The sequence below is a fragment of the Anoplolepis gracilipes genome, chromosome 14 (assembly GCF_047496725.1).
Source record: "Anoplolepis gracilipes chromosome 14, ASM4749672v1, whole genome shotgun sequence".
Lineage (NCBI taxonomy): Eukaryota > Metazoa > Arthropoda > Insecta > Hymenoptera > Formicidae > Anoplolepis > Anoplolepis gracilipes.
The window spans coordinates 1,720,252-1,740,874 of record NC_132983.1 but is presented as its reverse complement, the minus strand read 5'-3'; the positions used below and the strand labels follow the sequence as shown (position 1 = coordinate 1,740,874).

The 20,623-nt window shown below is 36.4% G+C and overlaps 4 protein-coding genes across 7 annotated transcripts in view; 2 read left to right on the top strand and 2 right to left on the bottom strand.

Annotated features, from left to right (window-relative positions):
* Positions 1-12,035, top strand: part of Inae (inactivation no afterpotential E) — a 45,525-nt gene extending 33,490 nt beyond the window's left edge. For both annotated transcript variants that reach the window (XM_072906656.1, XM_072906657.1), the window contains exons 9-16: positions 76-366; positions 485-714; positions 1,039-1,062; positions 2,305-2,437; positions 9,173-9,531; positions 10,663-11,022; positions 11,508-11,682; positions 11,763-12,035. In XM_072906656.1, coding sequence (XP_072762757.1) covers positions 76-366; positions 485-714; positions 1,039-1,062; positions 2,305-2,437; positions 9,173-9,531; positions 10,663-11,022; positions 11,508-11,682; positions 11,763-12,035 — 1,845 coding nt within the window. The remainder of the gene's footprint in view (positions 1-75; positions 367-484; positions 715-1,038; positions 1,063-2,304; positions 2,438-9,172; positions 9,532-10,662; positions 11,023-11,507; positions 11,683-11,762) is intronic.
* On the bottom strand, positions 12,036-14,724 carry LOC140673601 (PAT complex subunit Asterix). Its single transcript, XM_072906661.1, has 3 exons — positions 14,567-14,724; positions 13,674-14,035; positions 12,036-12,171 (listed from the first exon to the last, which is right to left on the bottom strand). The coding sequence occupies exon 2, from the start codon at positions 14,024-14,026 to the stop codon at positions 13,676-13,678; it is 351 nt and encodes a 116-aa protein (XP_072762762.1). The 5' UTR covers positions 14,027-14,035; positions 14,567-14,724; the 3' UTR covers positions 12,036-12,171; positions 13,674-13,675.
* Positions 14,725-15,546: 822 nt separating this feature from the next.
* Positions 15,547-16,928, bottom strand: LOC140673109 (NADH dehydrogenase [ubiquinone] 1 alpha subcomplex assembly factor 3). The gene is made up of 3 exons (XM_072905769.1): positions 16,668-16,928; positions 16,133-16,247; positions 15,547-16,008 (listed from the first exon to the last, which is right to left on the bottom strand). The coding sequence occupies exons 1-3, from the start codon at positions 16,718-16,720 to the stop codon at positions 15,562-15,564; spliced, it is 615 nt and encodes a 204-aa protein (XP_072761870.1). The 5' UTR covers positions 16,721-16,928; the 3' UTR covers positions 15,547-15,561.
* A 27-nt stretch (positions 16,929-16,955) lies between these two features.
* Positions 16,956-20,319, top strand: LOC140673107 (uncharacterized). Of its 3 annotated transcripts, none has more exons than XM_072905767.1 (6): positions 16,956-17,300; positions 17,901-18,619; positions 18,705-18,827; positions 18,913-19,077; positions 19,162-19,326; positions 20,006-20,319. In XM_072905767.1, exons 1-6 carry the CDS (start codon positions 17,261-17,263, stop codon positions 20,282-20,284), a joined length of 1,491 nt encoding a protein of 496 aa, XP_072761868.1. In that variant the 5' UTR covers positions 16,956-17,260; the 3' UTR covers positions 20,285-20,319. The 3 variants fall into 3 exon arrangements, 2 of the variants coding, with proteins under 2 accessions (XP_072761868.1, XP_072761867.1); XM_072905766.1 differs by having other exon boundaries at positions 16,957-17,300; positions 17,889-18,619; XR_012048001.1 differs by having other exon boundaries at positions 16,959-17,300; positions 17,889-18,619; positions 19,162-19,468; positions 20,006-20,146.
* Positions 20,320-20,623: the final 304 nt, after the last annotated feature.

Here is a 20,623-nt window from a genome sequence, read left to right as displayed (position 1 = left end):
ATTGTAATCACATTTTCCTAAAAGATAAAAGCTTCCGGGAATAACCGAAAAATTTTTTTTTTTTGTTGGTCGCAGGATACTTCCAGGGGCACGCATCAGTTCGGACTGACCCTCGTAGGACACTCGTTGGGCGCTGGCACGGCAGCGATCCTCGCGATCCTTCTGAAACAGGACTACCCGGACCTGGTGTGCTTCTCGTTCGGGCCACCCGGTGGACTGCTGAGCATGCCTGCCCAGCAGTACAGTCAGGAGTTCATCACATCCGTCGTGGTAGGCAAGGACGTCGTCCCGAGGATCGGACTCCGGCAGATGGAGAGTCTGAGAGCGGATCTCATCAACGCTATAAAAAGGAGCGTCGACCCGAAAGTATGCAGTCCGAGTTCTCTCTCTCTCTCTCTCTGATTCAAATCGACGCACGATTTGATTCGCGTCTAGGATCGATAGATAATCTAGATTCGGTTTATTCGAGCGTGTTATTCCACAGTGGAAGACGATTGCGTGCTCGGTGATGTGCTGCGGCTGCGGCTCGACGCCCACGTCGGCGGCAAATCTGGAGGCCGGCGGTTGCATCAGCGAATACCAGCGGGACAAGGATCGGGCGCGCGCTCAGACCGTCGTGCCCAGCGATTCCAGCATTGCCCTGACCCTGCACAGGCCCTTGTATCCACCGGGAAGAATCATACACGTGGTGCGACATCATCCGAACAAGGGCGAGTGAGTTGACCTAACTTAATAATATGATTCGTATCTCTCTTCTTCTATTTAAAACAAGATATTTTCTGCAATTGTCAATTGCTGTCTAAAATTAAATTGAATTCGGCAAGCTATGTTCATTTAAGTTTGAACGATTATTTTAATATATTTAATAGATTATAAATAAATCGGTTTTATTTGTTAATTTTTTGAAAAATGGTTTTTGAGAAGAGATATAACAATCGCGTCGAATTGTTTCTTTTTTTGTATCGCGTGAGACCGCCAAATTAAAAAAAAAAAAAAAAAAAAAAACGAAAAGTTAATCGCGCCTGTATTTCTTTTTAGGCAGAAGTATGAGACGAGTTGGAGGTACGTCTATCAGATAGTTTATACATTTTCAGGACTACTTCTAGGTTGTTGCATCTTGGAGATGTGCCCGCGCATGCGACTCTTGGGCCTATATCCCATGTATTTATTGCGTAGGATGTTACCTCTTCTCGCGCTATCTTTCGGTACTAAAAAGTTTCGCTCCAGTTGAAACGGTTTTCGTCTCAAGTGTCTCGAGAAAAATGTACGAACCCCGATGTATATCCGGAGTTTTGTGTGTCGTAAAAGCTACTTATAATGAAAACAGTTTGATTCTGTTATGTCGCAAAAAAAAGATATTAAAAACTTTTTAATATCGTAAAATGCGAATATATCAATCTTACGTGAGCTATTTGACGGAAATAATATGTCGCTGGTTTACTCTTTCGGTAAATTTGAAGAGATTGAACTGGAAATTTCGCGATTCAATTTACAATGCAAATCTACGTGATCGCTGAGAGAGCAGGGGATTCCGTTCTCTTTTCGAGATTAAAATTATGCACTCTTGTACATCTTTCTCGGGACACATAATATATATGCATGAATACTTCACACCGGTGATATATATACCGTGCCCAGGAAAATGGTTCGGTAATTTTTTATAGTTTTAGTACGTCCATCGTGTATTATCCATCAAAACAATTTTCTAACTTATATGATTCTTTAATTATAGTCCTCACGAACTGGGCCGCTGCATGCTTTTACCTCGTAGATAATTTCTCATAGGAAATAATGGCATACGCGCATGTGTAATGCCTCGTTTTTACCAGAAATGTAATTCACTTATTGTATTAAAAGATTGTAAAATTCAAGATACTAGAATCGTTTGTATCATTTATCAAGTATTGATCGATTACTTCAATCTAATACATAATGGAATGAAAATTTAAACGCGAAGATTTGTGAAGATGCGCTATCAAAGATCTTTATTGCGGATATAAGTGATATATTTTTTTCATCATCAACGATCCTTGAAATTTAAACAAATACCTGAGAATAACCCAAACAATTTGTGTGATCGCTTTGAAAACAAAGACTTTTTGAAGAACAAAATTACCATGTTTTTTTAGTGAGCAGAAAGCATATAAAATATTTATTGTTCATATTTTTATCTAGTTTTGTAGAAGAGTAACGTTAATGAAAAATCCACAATCATTAAGGTGGAAATAATCGATAATTTCGAGGATCCGGAAAGAAGAAATCACAGAGACACTCGAGACTGATGCTTGACTCGTTGAATTCCAGACAAATGTTGAGCAAACGCGAACCGGTGTACCAGGCGCTGTGGGCCGGTCCCTGTGACTTCGACGAGGTGCTGATCAGCCCGGTGATGATTCAGGACCACATGCCGGACAACATGCTGCGCGCGCTGAACAAGGTAAGCCAGGACGCGATCGCGTGGCAGCAAGCGAGACGGTCGCAGGCACCGTTGAGCCGTACCCCGTCGGTGAAGCCGGGTCATTACGAGCCTCTGGAGGAGACCACCGACGGGCCCGACGTCCCCCACGAAGCGGTGCAGCGAGATCGGATAGCCAGGAACGCGGACCAGCAGGCCGTTAATGGTTTCAATTGCGCGCGCGTTTGCCCGAACACGTCGATTGTCGTTGACGTGGAGGTGCACGAGCGCAGGGAGACGCTGACGGAGTCGCGTTGACGAAAATCGCGTTCGATGCGCTCTCCCTCGCAGCTTCTTGATCGAATAAAGTGTCCCGCAACTCGCGATCTTAATTTTAATGACGGGCATACTCCCTGATAAAAACATGACAAACCTGGAATTTACAAAGAATTTTTTTTGTATAATGTCTGGAGAAATTAGAGAATTCTTATGGAATTTTATTGGGAATTGAAATTTTTTTTTTATAATTTTGCTCTCTTACTATAAATTATAAATATGTATCTCTTTATGTATTTAATGTTTAAAAAAAAATATGAAATATGCAACATTCTTTATTTTTATTTTTAGTGATAAAAACTGAAAATGTTAAAATTTAAAAATTGTATCTTAATGAAAGTTATTCAATTTTTTTTCAATACCTTTATAAATCTAGTATTTGAAACTTAAGCGCCTTTGTGATATTTCTTTGTATAAATGAAAAGCAGAAAAAACTACAATAATTTTAGAAATTTATCTCAAAAAAATATTCCTAGAATTTTGAACAAAAATACTTTGAAGGAATTTTCAGAGAATTTTTTTTTTTTCAAAGATTTGAGTAGACCTGCGGATCCTTTTATCTTGAATATAATATTAAATTTTGAAGGGGAATCCCATCAGTAAAATTAATTCCGTAATTTTGCGGGACGCAAATTGAAGGACTGCTAATTTTTCAAGCGTCTTTGATCACTCGATATAAAATTGAGCGGTGAACTTGCGCCAGCTAGATTGTAGAGCTTATTTATTCTGATTATGATTGGAACGCATCGAGGTATCTCTGTATGTGTTTGTATGATTATTTATTTGACACCTGTGTGTCGCGTACGAATTAGCGTAGACTCGTAGCTGTAGATTCGTTGCGAATAGTATGTCGCTACAGTGTAGTTTTTCATTAGCGTAATTTTTCTCATTATTTAGAGTTGTAATCATTTACTTTAGTTAGTCAGACTTGAGTTAAATCGCGTAACTATTGTGCTTCTGAGGAACTGTACATAGTTGTACATGTAAATCCGACCCAAGGGGATTAAATTGTGTGCAAAAGTTCAGTTAAGAAACGGACGGGAATTGCAATAACTTTGGTAATCGTGATAGCGAATCCGTGTCCTTTTTTTTTTTTTTTTTTTTTTTAATCTTCACCGATAAAATTTTCCAGTTGGATATTCCAGACACGAAGAAGAACTTTGTAAAATTCAAAGAAAAGAAAAAAAAAAACATGAGAGCCTCTTGAAAGATGTTTTTTAATTTTTTAAATTTTTTCGAGGATCTCGCTCTCGCGATTACTTATGATTCGCGGTCGCTCTTGTTTTGATACCGCGGACATACATATACCTGGATTATCTCTACGATATCGCTACCTCGCACTATGCGCTGAATTTACCGAGCATTCTTGTACTTACCTCTTACATTACCGCCTAAGTAGAGTAACACACGACTGACGTGCATGCTCTCGTATACACTGCATGAACTATTGTTCTCTGCCAAATAGTGGCTAACCAGCAACATGGCACGCGAGTTCGCCATTTGTTTGCACGCGAGCATCACAATTCGTTCGCTCTTCCTCTATCGTTATGTAAAACGCTAATTTTAACGTGGAAATCGTTATAAGTGGCACGAATAACAATAATCGCGATTTAATTGATCGTTGCGGGAAAAGCGCAAATTAATTTTTTTTCTGTGAATAATTAAAAAAAACTATTTTTTTTTATTAAAATAAAGTGTGCACTTTTTACATATTTATATTTAATTTTATAGATATTATATTTATACGCAATATATTATCTGAGATAGTTATTTCATTAAAGTTATTTATGTTATTAATAAAAATTACTTAACTGATAAATTGCATAATTAACTATTTGCAAGATTAATTATAGTATAATTAATAGTATATTTAATAATATATTGTAATTATATTATTAAAGGAAAAAATTGAGAGTAAAAGAAACTTTTATTCCTATCCATCAAACGCGTATGTAACTGATACTTCCTGTTATGTAACCAGAAAATATCAGGAAAATATCATTGATATATAACTTATGTACATAAAGAAGCTTTTGTCTGATATATCTAATATTTAATATATTATAAAAATAACGTAGAACAGATACATAATTGTACAGCTATCTGATATGTACCATTATATGTAACATATCGGTAGTTGATACATATACATATGTAATGTAATCCAAATTCCGTGAGATGTACTAAAGATATATTATTTTATTTGACTTATATATTAATATATGAGTTAATTTTTAAGTCTAGTGCTTATTAGCATTAGTTAGTAATGTCAAATGCAATACTTAGACTAGGATTATATATTTTATTGTATTGTATAATTTGAACATTGACATTGCTAAATTAATGCTAATAAGTATCAGACTAAAAATTAATTTATGTAATTAAATAAATTCATATTATTCGTAATATATATATTATTTATTTGAAATATATATTTTATCTAATGTTACATATCTAAAATGTATCTGTTATATGATATAATAACACGATTATATATCATAAATGTAACATTTATAATATATTGATATAGCAAAGAGAAGTATTTTTTGTTGCTGACATTCAACAGTACATGTAACATACATGTATGTAACTGATTACTTGATAATATTTGATGTTATGAATCTGAGACGTATATGTTACATCGCTGTGTTTGCTGGGTAGCAATTTTTTTTTAGAAACATACCAATTTTAGGCTATACTTTTGCAATTTTAATTTTGTATGCATTGATGCACGGGTTAGCCACTATTGAATCGTTCGTTTCAAAAATAGAAGATACATATTTTACCTTTCATACGAGATCAATTTGCATTTTTTTTTGCATTCTCTTTCTCTCTCTTTTTCTCTTCATTGCACACAAAACGACTAAAGTCTAAAAATACGAGCACAAAAAATGAAGACACACGTGTACATTTGATGATTAACACAATATAATATTATAGATTAACGCGATAGAATAAATCTCGAGATGAAGCTGTCCTGTATAAAAAAAAAAAAAAAAAAAAAAAAAAAAACAGACGATCCGCGACTCTCGACGCGCGCTTAGCGTTAAAATTGGCCCGTTCAATCGATCCCGTGGATCTGGACATTTTAATTTATTTTCTTCATCCGATTCCAGGAATCTGTACAATAATACATTGCACGCAATACGATCGTGTACACACGCACAATTAGCGCTAAACGCACGGGAGTTTTCGCGGGTCGATATATTTTTCTACGACGTCTCCCGCTGCGAGAAAGATCCGGACCAGAAGATCCAAAACCCGGAAGTCTCGCGCTGGTCGTTTTGTGAGTGCACGCGATTTCTGTGTAACACAACTTGGTTGTTCTACCATATATATATATATACACATTATATATGATTTTGCGATGTACGCTACTCTTTGGTCAATATATTATTTTCTGCCACGTTGAAACGACGTTGTTTATTTATCGAGGCTTGTTAATTCTCGGCACGTCGAAATGATTGAGGATCAAAAAAAAAAAATATTTCAGACATGTATATGAAAATGTATTCGAGCAATTAAATCACATTGAAAGAAAGAGAATTTTAATTAGCGTGCTTGACTTTTTCCTATTTGTTGATAAAAAAATGTATGTATTAATTTTTAAAATGCATCGTTTTGTTCTCTCTTGTTTCCGAGCACGTTCCCGAACGTATCGCGATGTGCCGAGTAATTATTGATAACTGTATGCCCGCGCGTTAATTAGATTTATTTATATATTGATTTAAGTTGCGTAGTTATATTTATATTTTTGCCGCTCTGCGATTTATTTATTTTTTATTAGTGTGTAATTGTTATTTTTACCGCATACTTCTCTCTACTATGATTTGCCTCTGTCGACTACACCAAATAATAATCTTGTATATTTAAATGATGTAAGGATCCGACTAAGTTATTTTGTTTCTTAAGCGAAAGCAAGTGAGATGTGTATTTGAAAAGGGGAATCCTTCTCGTAAAATAATAGACAAAAAACGAGTATGGTTGTTGATTTTAGCGAATGTTCCGAATTTTCCGAATCATGTAATTATCATAAATTGAATTTAAGATGGAATTGTCCGAATACGAAACAGGAAAGTCACAGATACAATCTTTGCATTAAAGCGAGAAAGCTCGCGAGCGACCGCAATTTAGCGTCAAATAGGGATCGGGAAGCTTAATTCTAATGCCGAGCTAGTTAGGCGATTAAATCGCGCGAACGCTGCAACAACGGTGTGTTTATTCGCTCGCTTGATTTTGCATGCACGTTATTATCTCTGATCTACAGAGCGCGAGAGGGAAGTTAATATATACCTCGATCTTAATCGAGTATCCGGTTCTAATCGCTTCCGAGGTCCATTAGCGAGCAGTAAATGGTTTTTCCGCAACCCCAAGAGAAATTTCGTTGATTAAATCGGCGCGATAAACAGCTAACGGTTAATCAATTAGGCCGAACGAGTATCTAATTTTCAATATTTTCGGGGGCGGGGAAAAAAAGGAAAAAGAACCGCGTTTCTTTCGGAAGAATCCCTCTGCGAAATCAGCTAGATTAGAACTGTGGATGGCTGAGGGTGGTTGCGGTGTGGATTAGGTGCTGGCGTTCAGAGATCGGGGCTGCGCGGAAGCGGGGGCGACGACGGGGGCTGGGGATGCTGCTGAGGCCATCGCGGTGATAGACACGACGGCAATCGAGTTCGGGGACGAGACGCGGCCCCCTCTCGATCATCATCATCATCCTCATCATCTCCCACACGTCGTGGTGCTCCACCACCGTCAGAGTACACCGGACGTCCGTACACCCTCCTCGCGCACAAGGTACTTGGCTCGAGGGAGATACGAGTTTCTCCCCCTCTGACAATCGGATCCTTTCGAGAATTTTCGGGGTCGTAAGACTGTCGATGAGATCAGAGTTTGATTGTCGTTTGCCAGGAATTTCCGGGGATCCTTCTTTCGTGAAAGATCGGTCGGTTCGTTTCGATCTCGCGCTCCAGCAAAGGGGTAAGCACTTCCTGACGCAACGCTGATCGTCTGATATCATGTAGACGCATAAATATATACACACGCACGCATACGTACACGTAAAATGCATGCACATAACATAAATGATTGATCATATCGTCTTCATTGTGCATTCGACTAGAGTCGATTGGCCTGGTTGATCCTGGAATGGGCGAGAGTATCGTCTGGTCTGCATGCTGGCAATTATTACATCTGGTCGATTTTTTTTTTTTTTTTTTTTTTTAATTAATCATAGTAGGAAAATAGCGTTGAAATATCGAATAAAAATAATAATAGTCGTAGAAGATTAAGAAAATAATTAATTAAATTATGATGAAATTAAATACCGCGAGAAAAACAAATTTTATTATGCAATGTTACGTCATATTATATCTGGCAACAATATTGTAAAATTGTTAAGTCAAAGATTCAAAATCATCCTTCGAGTCATTCGTAGGATGAATAGCGACTCTGAACGTTGGCTGGCGAAGAAAAGAAAAAGAAAAAACTTCTCGAAAGCGACTTGACGTGGAAGATTAATTCCATTGTTATGAGAGTAGAATTAGGGTGATTCTCGTCGTAAACGTTCCGGAATTACCACGCGGGGCTTTTCGACCGACCTTGCCTTTTTTTTTTTTTTTTTTTTGTTTGCGAAGAAAAGAAGAAGAAAAAAGGAAGGAGAGAATCGATCGAGAATTTTTTACCCTCGCCCAGACGTGGAATAAATATCCTCCTGTACACGTGTACCGGACTTCCGTTTGCGGCCTCATCGGCCATGCCTGTACTTTCCATTAACCGCGTTAAATATTCCTCTAAATTGCCCGTTCACGTTTGGTTTGCGGTCGAGACATCGGTCATTTCCAATGCGGCTGAAATCGGAAATCTCGTAGCAATATCGCTTTCTAAAAGAGAAGGGAATTAATATTCACAATTATTTTTTTTTCCACGATTAAAAGAATAGAGATTTTACGACGAGAGGCGAAAATTCCTTGAGACCTAGCACATTCGCAGGATAATTCGATATATGAGCGGTGATTTATGCAGGATGTCGAAATATAGGTACAAGCTTGATAATGAAATTTCTACGAGCAATGTAAATAATTTACACAAGCATAAATGAAGATAAGAGATCCTACTTCGTTACTCGATTTCAAGAAAAAAACTTTATCTAAATAGCGAATGTCTACGTCGCATTCGCTAAAAGAAAAATGTTCAAACGTAGAAAATTAAAATGGCACAAGCAGATCTACTCGTTCGCGAGACAATTTCGCTGCAAATGGAATCTCCGCGCGATATTTATTATTCGAGGCGGAAAATTGGACGTTTATGATAAGACGGTTGCCGAGGGGTAGGGAGAGACCCCGATGTCCGCGGACGAGATGCTTTTTTGTACCTGTAGTTTCGCGACATTCTGCAGACACGCACGATTATATACACCGTGTCGTGGCTCGCTCGTCATGTCAGGTTGTCACGACCCTGGGTCCGGCCAAGCCGCAGCGGCTAGCTTCTGGACACGCGTCCTCGACGGAGGCGTCGTCGGAGACGGCGCGCGAGCACCAGACGATCGACGTCCAGGAGCTGGAGGTTCAGGAGCAGGAGATGCGGGCCCTGTTGTCGCCGTCCAGCCCGAGCAGGTGTCACCTGTTGGCAGGTACGCCGCCGCACCGGCTGTGCCTGGAGACGAGCTTCACGTCGCTGCAAAGCCCCACGGACATTCCGCAGGCGGGTCGCGAGCTCAGCGTCGACTCGCGAGGCATCCCCTGGGAGTATATCAGCCTCGCCAGCGAGCTTCTCAACACGCCCAGGCCGGAGGACGGCAAACCGTAAGGACGATGAACCACTTAGAATCCTTCGCGGTCTAAAGCGACGATAAAGAATCGAGGTCAATGATTATACTGTAAAAAATTCAAACATTTTTGTCGGAAATAATTTCTGACAATTTGTCTTATTGTTAGTCGATCAGAATCTCACTTTTCTGGAAGTTCAAAATGTCTGAAAATTCAAACAGCGTGTCAAAAAACCGCCTAAGAATTCGGACACATTTTTGTCTGAAAGTAATGTTAATCATCAGAATCGTTTTTCTGAAGGTTCAGAAAAATGTCTGAATTTTTAGACAATCTTCTGAAATTTTAGAAAAATGATGTTGATAATTAAAACAGAAATTAAAGACTTTTGAAAATTCAAGTTTATACGAAAATTTCAGACACTTTGAAGTCTCGTTCAATCATTTCTTACATAATAAGTATGTATACTTCGAGGATAAAATTAGAATCTGTCTGTAAACTTGTTATTTCGAATAAAAAGTTTTCAACCTCATTGGATCGCGAAGGATTATAAAACGTCGGGACGAGATGGGCGAGCGAATTGAAGAGGAGGAGACTGATAGCAACGAAGACGTGTGTTGATCATCGACGACGTCACTGTATCCCTACTGCAAAGGGACATGCAAAAAAATACGATTAACATGGAATTAATATCTCAATTATCATAGAGACAAAGATTTTTATTTAAAAAAAGAAAATGTAAGCAGAGTCCGGGGAGAAATATGGATGAAGTAGATGAGGGAATCATTGATCAGAGAGGTATCAAAAAATAAATCGGTCGTCGCACCAGCTTCACGCTCAGATTTAGCAGCAATTTCATTCATCTCACGCTCTCTCGTTCACTTTCTCGCTTCTCTCGCTTCTCTCGCTTGGCTCTAAATCCTCACCGAATCTTCATATATCGTGCACTTCTCGTATAATAACTCGTCATCGCACCGACTACTAATTGTCGTAAAATTAAGATAATGATCACGGTCGCGCAGGAAGTGTCCCCAAAGGACACGCAAGTCTCCGAAAGAACGTCCCAAACACGAGGATGTGCCTTTCGGACGTTTGCGTTGTCTTGGATCTTTGAAGAGTATAATATATGTATGTCCTCGCGACGATACTCAGTCATTTCCTCTTCCCAAGAAGACCGAGTCGTTGGGACGACCCGACGCGCACCGCGCCCTTGGCCACTCCGGAGACCCTGTCGGAGGCGTCGACGAGCAGCCCGCCCTCGCCGGTACCGGCGCCCAGGCCGATGAGACGCACGCCCAAGATTCCGGGAAACTTGTCGACGGCGGCGGACGATCTCAAGAATAATCTGCACTACGCGATGCTCTCGGCGAAGAACTATTTCCTGAGGTCGACGGCGGAGCACGCGGGTGGCAGTAACAACGGCAGCAGCAGCGGTAACAGCGAGGCGAGCTACGAGAGCGCCAAGAGCCTCGCCGCCGCAGGTCTTCCGCCGCCGATCCCGAGACGACGAGATTCCGTCATCGTTAGAAGGTAGAAGGAAATGGAAGGGTGGTCTTCCCTCTTTATGGAATTCTGGAAACAATCAGAGACAGCTCGTCTGACTAATATTCTAATATTTACTAACGAAATGTCCAAGTTTAAGAAAAGATTTCTCTAGACAGCATATATAATAATATTTATAAATATTTATCTCAAAATATTCCATAAATATTTATCTCATAATCTTAGAGTAAACAGATCATATAAATATCTTAACAAATATTTATTTGTCATAAATATTATATAAAATATTTAATCTATATACTTTAAAAAATGTCGAATACAATTTTTATGTTTTTCTCTTAATATATAGAAAATATTTATATATAATATTAAAAAAAAAATAAATAGTAAAAATATTAATCAATATTTATCATAAATATCTTGCGCTGTCTAGGATTTAATATATCTAGAAAGGATATTTTGATATACATAAAATATGTAAATGTAATAATGACACATACATATGATTGCAGGGAACAACGAACGTGCACAGCTGCCTGCTGCAGGGACGATCTGTCGGAGAACTCGTCGACCCGCACGTCGTCGCACTCTTCGAGAGTCTCCCACACTTCGCACCGCGTTCAGGTGGAATTCAATGAGGAGGAGAACGACACCAATGGCTCCAGCTTGGACTTTTTTGAAGCGAAAGTAATCGCGTGGAAAATCAATATATCTTTTCAAGAAATAAGAAATAATTTTAATATATTTATTTAATGTCTTTTTTTTAGGGCTCCTCCGGTCAGCGCGATAGTAGTAACGACGTCTTTCTCAGCGTGCGCAGTTCACCAGAGTGCAAAGGACTCATGGCACCAGCTACGGATTTAGGCGCCGAATGGAAGAAAGGAATCGACGCTATGAGCGGCGACGCCTCGTTGCCGCTTCTCCGGGGCTTGTCGCCCACGCCGACCCCTGGTCAGCACAATTCACCCTTCTTCAACGCTAAGCGGAAGAAATACGTGTACCCCATCACACTGGTGGGACGTGGGGAAAGCAGCGTCTAGTCACATAGATAAGATAATGTAGATAAGAATTGGAGAGCATCGTCTTTTCGTTCGACGAAGAATCGCGGTGCCAATCGGAGTCGAAGAAATGAAATAGAAGAGTCGCTCTGTACAGTGTGGTCTGATCTTCTTCAGTCTGAAAGGAACAATAATTGCGAATGTACTTCAGCTCGACAAACTGAAATAAATTCGAGGACCACAGGACATCTTTAGTAGCAATAGTAGTAGTGGTCAGGAATCGACGTTCGGATACATGTGCCAAATCTCTCTATTCCTTTTCTCTTACTTCATTTTAAATGTACGAACTTCTCAGGTAGCAATCTACTTAAAAGATGTATGAAAAATTGAAACATCTCTTATACAGAGTCATTGTCTAGATCATCTTTATTTCAATAGGTTCAGATATTCTTCGATCACTTTCCTATCCCGATGTAAATGTTTCAATTACAGGTATTTTTATTTCATATTTCATACTTTGGTAGCCGCGAATATATAAATGTATTCATGTGTGTTCCCAAGCACATATGATCAATTTAGCAATTGTTTTAATATAATGCGATTAAAATATATAAGAGATTGGACATAATTGTATACATAGACCAATCTATCTTTCAGGGGTTTCAGTTCTGTATTGTATAAAATCTACTTTGATTCAAAAAGTATTAGAGAAAAAAGAAAATATGTTTCTACGACTAAATCTCCTAGTCAAGATTTAAAGATTATACTGCACATCGCAACAGCGGCCTACTCCGCATCGATATTATTTCTTAGAAATACAGTAGAGAGATTATTGATTTTTATACATTTCTAAATGTGAATTCGTCGAGTAAGAATCTCACGTACGTTCTGTTCGATCTTTTGATATAATTTATACTGTTCTTATAGTTTGTTAGAACACATTGTAACATATACAAATTAACTGATGGTACTTTTCTATTACTCTTTGCATGATCAAGTTACTTTAATGCTAATATATAATATGGATAAAAGAATATTTCGAGAAACACGAATACTATTGTCATAATAGTAGAGAACGGTCGATCATGTGTGAATAATATTTTTAAGAGTCAAAATTTCGAGATTGCACTGTACTTATGTAAAGAAAAAAAAAAAAGAAATAGCCATTGGATAGCATTTAATTCTAGTCACTACAACTTATGTTTAGAAAATGTAATGTTTATTGACACTCCTCTTGTAATATATATATACATATATATATATACAATATATATATACAATATATATATATATACATATATATATATTTATATATATATATTTATATATATATTTATACATAGCGTTTCTCTAGGAGAAACTTGCAGGACATAGAGTTGATTTTAATGTAATAAAATTATAAGAAATAAACAATGAAGAAAGGAATTATCTCTGTAAATAGTGTATAAGTAATTGATTGTTTGCATATTTAGTGACTTGAAACATTGCGTATCTCATAATACAATAAATTATTACAATGGAATTTTATCGTTACATTTTTATGGAACAAGTTTCTGTACAGTATAAATAATAATCATTACGTAACAATTATAATTCCATTTCAAATGTTCAAACTTTCTTTACACTCGCGTGCATAGGTTGAAGATGTTAATAAAACAAGCTGTATAAACAAAACTTTACACTCATTGCATCGCGCTTGCCCATGGTGGTGTCATGGGTTGTGGATTTTGCAGGTAAGACATCACCACCGCCGATATCGACAACATGAAACAGCTGAGGATCTGCTTGGTGTCTTCACTGACACGTGAATTGGCAAAGCTGATGCAAGAGCAGTAGAGTGCCACCCAAGCACACCATTTCAGTCTCATCATCAAGCCGCACATACTAAAGATCATTCCTATGACATTCATGTAATCTGGCGTCAAGTCATCTTGCATTTGTCCCTGATTCAGCCCTATCCCTGATTGATTCGAACCCGGTGGTTTGTAACGGACTTCCTTTTCAGGCCGTCTGGGATCTGTCGAACTATTCATCTTGGAAGTCTGCAATATACAGCATTAAATAAGTGTTTATTATATTTCTAATACATATATATATATATAATAAATGAAAAAACTAATAACATGTAATTATTCATTTAATATATTTATTATATTTCAATCATTAAATTATTTTAACATATTCTTTTTTTATTTTGTGAAAATTTTTTTGCTTTGTATTGAGATTTTTTTTTTACAAATTGATAATCATCGAAACCATATGAATTTATTTGATCACTGTAGATTACAATCCTAATCGAGTTATTTTTTAATGTAATATCAATTCAATTTTACTTACACGCCAGTGTAAAAACAGTTTAAATATTTTAAATTGAATAAAATATTTGTAACATAATATGAATGATTATTATTTGCACAAAAGTGTTTTTTACAGCAGTGTGTAAATAACGATAACAATTTGTAATAATAATTCAGTATATTATAAGTATGTTTTAACTTATTATACTGAATATTCATAGTGATGTAGATTATTAATAAACAATAATTTTGAGGAGAAAGAAACGACACACTCACATGTGAATTAAAAGATATAAAATGGTTAATTGTTCAACAATTACTGTCCCATACAGAATCACATGCAATCTAAACTCTGAACTTTGAACAACTGATTCGATGACAGAGAGATAACTGAGAGCTGAGAGAAGAGAAGCCACGCCGTCGTTTTTGACATTGACGTTTTTCCTTGCAGTACGCTAGCGCCAACTGGATCCATTTTAGAGCGGGTGGAACTACTTAGTCAGATCCATTTATCGGTGCCACGGTAAAACAACCGATTGGTTAGTTCATGTCCATGATAAATTCAAAATTGAGAATTTCAAAAGTACACAGAAATATTATGGATTTATTAATATATTCAATTATATATTATTTTAGCTGCACATAATTTTTTTTATTTTAATACAAGTTATAGATAACAATAATAATGATTTAGCTAAATCAATTAAAATGCTTGTCAGATAAAAAAGGCTTTTATTTTATTTTTTTTTTCAAAATAATTATAATGATTTTAATGAGATTTTTACGATTAATATGACTTTGAACACGATATAATTTGGACAATTTTTACTAAAATTTTTCCCTAATTAAAAAAATTATTCGAATATTGTCATAATTTTATCTGATTTTTATCGCAAAATATCTGCATTGATCAAAATTACTTTAAAATTATAATATATATAATATTATACCTAGTAATATATATAGCAATATTTATATGAAAACAATTTATTTATTTATCTATTTAAGAGAAAAATTTTATTATTGTTTTATATATTTTTTTTATTGAATTCTTCATTTATTTGGATTAAGAAAAGAAAAATTATATATATTTACATTTTATTCTTTTTTTCTCTTTCTTTCATATTCCAGTTTAAATTGGTAAATGCAATTGAAATAAATAAATTTAAGATTAGAATTTGATATATGATAAGTCTAAAAGCTTTTATGCACATTATTATACAATATAATTACAATTAATTTTTCTAAAATTGTACATATGTATCTCTATATTACATATTTTTTATTACATCCTCTGTTTTTTCGCTGTTTGTTTTGCTGCTTGTAGCATTACTAGAATCAATTATTTGTTTCACAGGTTCATTTTTTGGAAATTTTAACAAGGGTTCAGGCGCTTTCTTCGGTATCAAACCCGCGACAACATATCTGCTTTCCTCGTTGACGAAATTGAATATGGTACACGCATTGCGTACGGAAACTATTTCCGTAATGATGCCGAGCTTTTGCACGATTTCTCGGAGGCTTTTCAGATAGGAAAAATCATATTGGTCATCCAATCCAATGATTAAGAGATCAGGTTTCGGTTCGAGAATGGTGAACAACGACAAAGACGCCTCGTTTATGTGTTTGCCAGACTTGACGTTCCAGCAGATAGCGTATCTTGGGAAGAGCATCGTTGGTCCTATCACTTGTACACCAGTGTTGAACGTAAATCCTGTCTTAAAAAGAATCATAATTTAGAATTTCTTTTGAACATAAAATGTTGATAAATTTATATGATGAAAAATGAACAGATTTTTATTGTTTTTTCTTCAGAAAATTAATGACATAAATTCAGCTCACCTCATTGCATTGAGTCACTAGAAGTCGAGAACCAATCTCTTTGCTGATAAAGGAGATGGTGGTTTTACCAGGACCTTCGTATGCATTCCTAGCTACATGTGTAGCGTGGAAATTCCTATAAAAATTATACATTTTATCTATGATTATATATAAGCAAACTTTATAGAGCATAAAATTGAAATAAGAATAAGAAGAGAATATGCTTGACAGTTCATTATTTTTTTTCAGAATTTTAGATTAAAAAATTAAAGATTAATTTTAAATTAAAATAGTTTTCGAGGTGATACGCTAATTTAGCAATTTTTACTTCTTCTATACATTAATGCAAAGAGTATAAATTTTGTTAACTAAAATTAATTTTTACATCGTACAACACACTCGATGCAATAATTTTTTTCCATTAAACATTCGTTTATTTGTGACTGTAGATTGCAGCATGCAAGTGTTGCACATAAAAGAAAGCAAAAAATAATCTTTTATTTATTCATATACATGACAATATCGGCGAAACGCCGGTTTCGAATGTGTCACTCACCTGCAACTTTGCAGCATCTGTCTTAATTGACACAATTTATTAGTCGCATTCATCGTATTGTTATAATTTATTTACTTATAATTTATTCAGATCTATCACGATGCAAAGTAGAAATCTCTGCGGGCGCAAATAAATATATCTTCTACGACAGTGCGATACACCGTCTAATCACGATCAGCTGTTATGGTTATAGGTTAGGATTTTCTGTAAAACACGCGTGATTGAATTTCTCTCTTTCTCGCCTCCCTTTTTTCCGTCTCTCTCTCTCTCTCTCTCTCTGTCTCTCTACGATTAACTCGTGGTTGGTTTCTCAGACTCGTTTTTCACGCCGAGTAAATATTTTCATGCTGATTTTTCGTCTCGGGATTAGGTGTTATTTTTCGCGAAATATTTAGCCGAAAAATGGGCGAGAATATAATTTCTAATTTTTGTGCAGCAACGATTCAAAATCGCATCATGGCGTGTGCGATCAGCCGCGGCGGCCGCCCCTTCCCGTTTTTACGGTATATTTTTAGCAATATCGCGTATAAATACTCCATCGCGGAGATACGTTATTTTAACGGTAACACCGATGAGCATCGATCGTATCGAAAATGAGCAGGGGCTGCTGGAAATTCGACGAGGAGGACAAAGGTGAGCGCGCGCGCGACGTATGCTCTCTCTCTCTCTCTCTCTCTCTTTTTTACTCTCTCTCTTTCTCTCGCTCTTCGAAAAATAATCCACGAGGGTCGAATCCGTCTATTTATTTCGCCCTACGATTTTACGGTGGCGGACGAGCCGGATACACTTGACGGATTTCTTCGTGAATTTACGTTTCAGATATCAAGTTTCAATCACGCGTCGATCGTGCATTTTAATCGAGTCGACTGACATGACATACGCTGTCACAATACACTACTTGACATCTCTCCTCTCTCGTATATGCATAATATATAACGTAACTTTTATTCCCCGACGTAATCCTCGACGCGTACAACGTCAGGTATAAAAAAATACCGGCGTGGAAAATAGCTGTTCTCGGAAAAAGAGGGAGACATCCAAGATTAATCTATAATCGAAATTGACATTTAATATCGTCTAAAAATAATTTGCATTCAAGGTAAAAACATGAAAGTAGGGCAAGGAGAGAAAGCACGTAGCGTTATAACTATATAAATACAAATCTAATATTTAATAATAGTATTTGCGAAGACTAAAGCGAGTCTCTTATTTATTGTCAAGCCTTGTATATAGATCTGGAGGAGGAGGACACGGAGGAGGATAAACTCTACAAGGTGTACAGCCGCTGGGATCAGATTCCCGATATCCTGCTGGAGGAGATCTTCTCGTACCTGACTATTCGTGAACGTTACTACGCCTCCCTGGTGTGTCGATCGTGGTATCGTGCCTTCAAGCTACAGAATGTATGGTCCACCTTCACCCTGGAGGACACCACTCTCACGCGGGGAAAGTTCAATTATTACAGCGGCTGGCAGTACGTTCTGGATCATATAAGAACGTCCACGTGTCTGAACAAGGTCGGCAGGAACTTTCGCTCACTTATATTCGAGCCTATGCTGAACTTCTACAATCTCTATGAGTTTATGAACATGATATCGTGGTACGCCGAGCAACAAGGCTTGGATAACACGTCTGTGGCTGGCGTGGGTACCTACATTCGTAGGCTCAAGTTCACCTTTCCCTGCAACATGGCAAACAGGAACGATCCTGATCGAATCAGACTCTTTGGTACAGGTGGAAAACTGCTTGAAGCGCTTAAAAGGCTTATGAGAAACTTGCAGAATCTTAGATGCTTAGAGTTGATAGATCTCATGCTTGACAGCAACGAGGCTTTACACTTAATGGATGACATTTGTGTAAATTGCACTCAGACCTTGTCGAAATTGATACTAATAAATACCACGCGTTACAATTGCCCGTTATTACACGTTGGAGTATTTGTTAATTTAAATGTGAGTATATCAAGTGTTATCCAGATATTTCATAATATATATATATATATTTTTAATATTATATAAAAAAATACACATTTTTCAGGTCTTAGTTATTAGTCCCCAAAACTTGCACGAGGATGTATTAGAGTTAATAAGCTACACAAAATTAAGGCACCTTCATATCTTACAAAATCGATACAGTCCAAAAGATACCACAATAAGATTGGTAATTGCAATTTTTATATTTAATCACACATTTATATTTAAAAAATATCGAGCATTTATTCTAGATCTATTTTTTTTTGTTTCAGCCAAAGAGATCATCTTGGATAAAGATGAAAGCAAATAATCCTCATTTAAAAGTACATTTTGAGATTGAAAGCCACAAGGCCACAGACATACTTTTACCTGTCGACGTATTGGAGCATAGTGCCATACCATGTCACAGTATAGTATTGGACAATCCAAATACGCAAGTAAGAGAGATATAATATTTAAGAGAAAAATATAGAGAAGTTTTTTTTTCACATGCTACAATCTACAATATCGTTGTTTTGCAGATTTTGCCATCCACAGTGCTCACTCATGGAGCGTTCTTCGACTCGACGATACGAGTGTACGCTTTCAAGGGAGTAACGAGGTATTATCTGCACAGGAACTTTGCCAAGAGATTGGATAAGGCGCTATTGCAATTCTGCCGAACGTGTCCGAATCTGCATACACTGGTAGCATTTTGTATTTGAATCGACACATGTGATAGCTTTCCTAAAAAGTGCTAACTGATGTTAACGATGCGAGTTTATGATGTGCTGGCATGCCCTCGTATCCTTACGCCTTTACGAAAGTCTTTCTTGCTATTGCGTGAACGTAAGTTCCTCCTAACTATATTCTAGGCTTATTTTCTTCAATGTTACATCTGTTATCAATATTTGCACTAGTCTTTAAGTAATCCTGCAAGTAATCCTTCTTATATCCTTATTTATATGCATTTACATTTTTACATAATTGTTACAGTAAATACGAGTTTTTCAGAACTTGTACAAGCAAAATTCTTTTAATTTGTAAAATACACAATTTCATATTGAAGGTGGAAATTATCGACCATCTGGCTTCTTTTAAATGCCTAATACATATTGCAATAACCTTATGTAATAATTACTAATTATTAAATAGATTTAATTCTGTATTCCGTAAGGAAATTTTCTCTGTAAGCTGTATACCTTTTATTTTTTTTTCTTTTCGCTCTTTCTCTCTTGCTGTACAATGTTACATAGTTTATAAAGATATACATCGTTACAGAGTATTTTTACAGAATATATATCTTTTAATGTGTTGTATCATTCTATTATTATCCATACGTTTTTTATCAATTTATAACAATATATGATAATATCTCTTCCGCAGATGATACGAGAGAAAATATCAACAGCTACGATTCTAGAAATTGTCTCTACCGCGAAACGCTTGCGCTGCTTGTACGTTCGACGAAACGTTGTTTTGAAGAAGTGTGACAGAGCCTGGTCGAAGATCCTCGATTGGTCACCCGAGTATTATGAATGGATAAAGGTAAATAGCTGTAGTTATGAAAATACGGAAAGAGAGGTGTCAAGAATATTGGGATATCGATGGCACATGTTATCTGAAAAAGAATTTAAAACACAGACGATTAATTTGCATACATAAGTCGTTTCTATATATTTTATATATATATATATATATATAGCGATCTATATCTGCAAATAAAAAAACTCGCCTGCGAATCTTTTGTATATGTATATATATTTATTATATGTTTATATATTATAACGTGCAAAGATTGTTGCCATGACTGTATGTTTAACGTTAGTGATAATTTATAATAATTATATGCGATGTTATTTTTATGTAACACTGCGTCGAAATTATAATGATTAAAAATCGTTACTATGGATATATTGAAAAAGATTGAAGTGTACTTAATTACAGAATTATTTTGTTGTACGCGATCATGTAATCGTTGTACAATGTTCTTGAAGGAAAGCG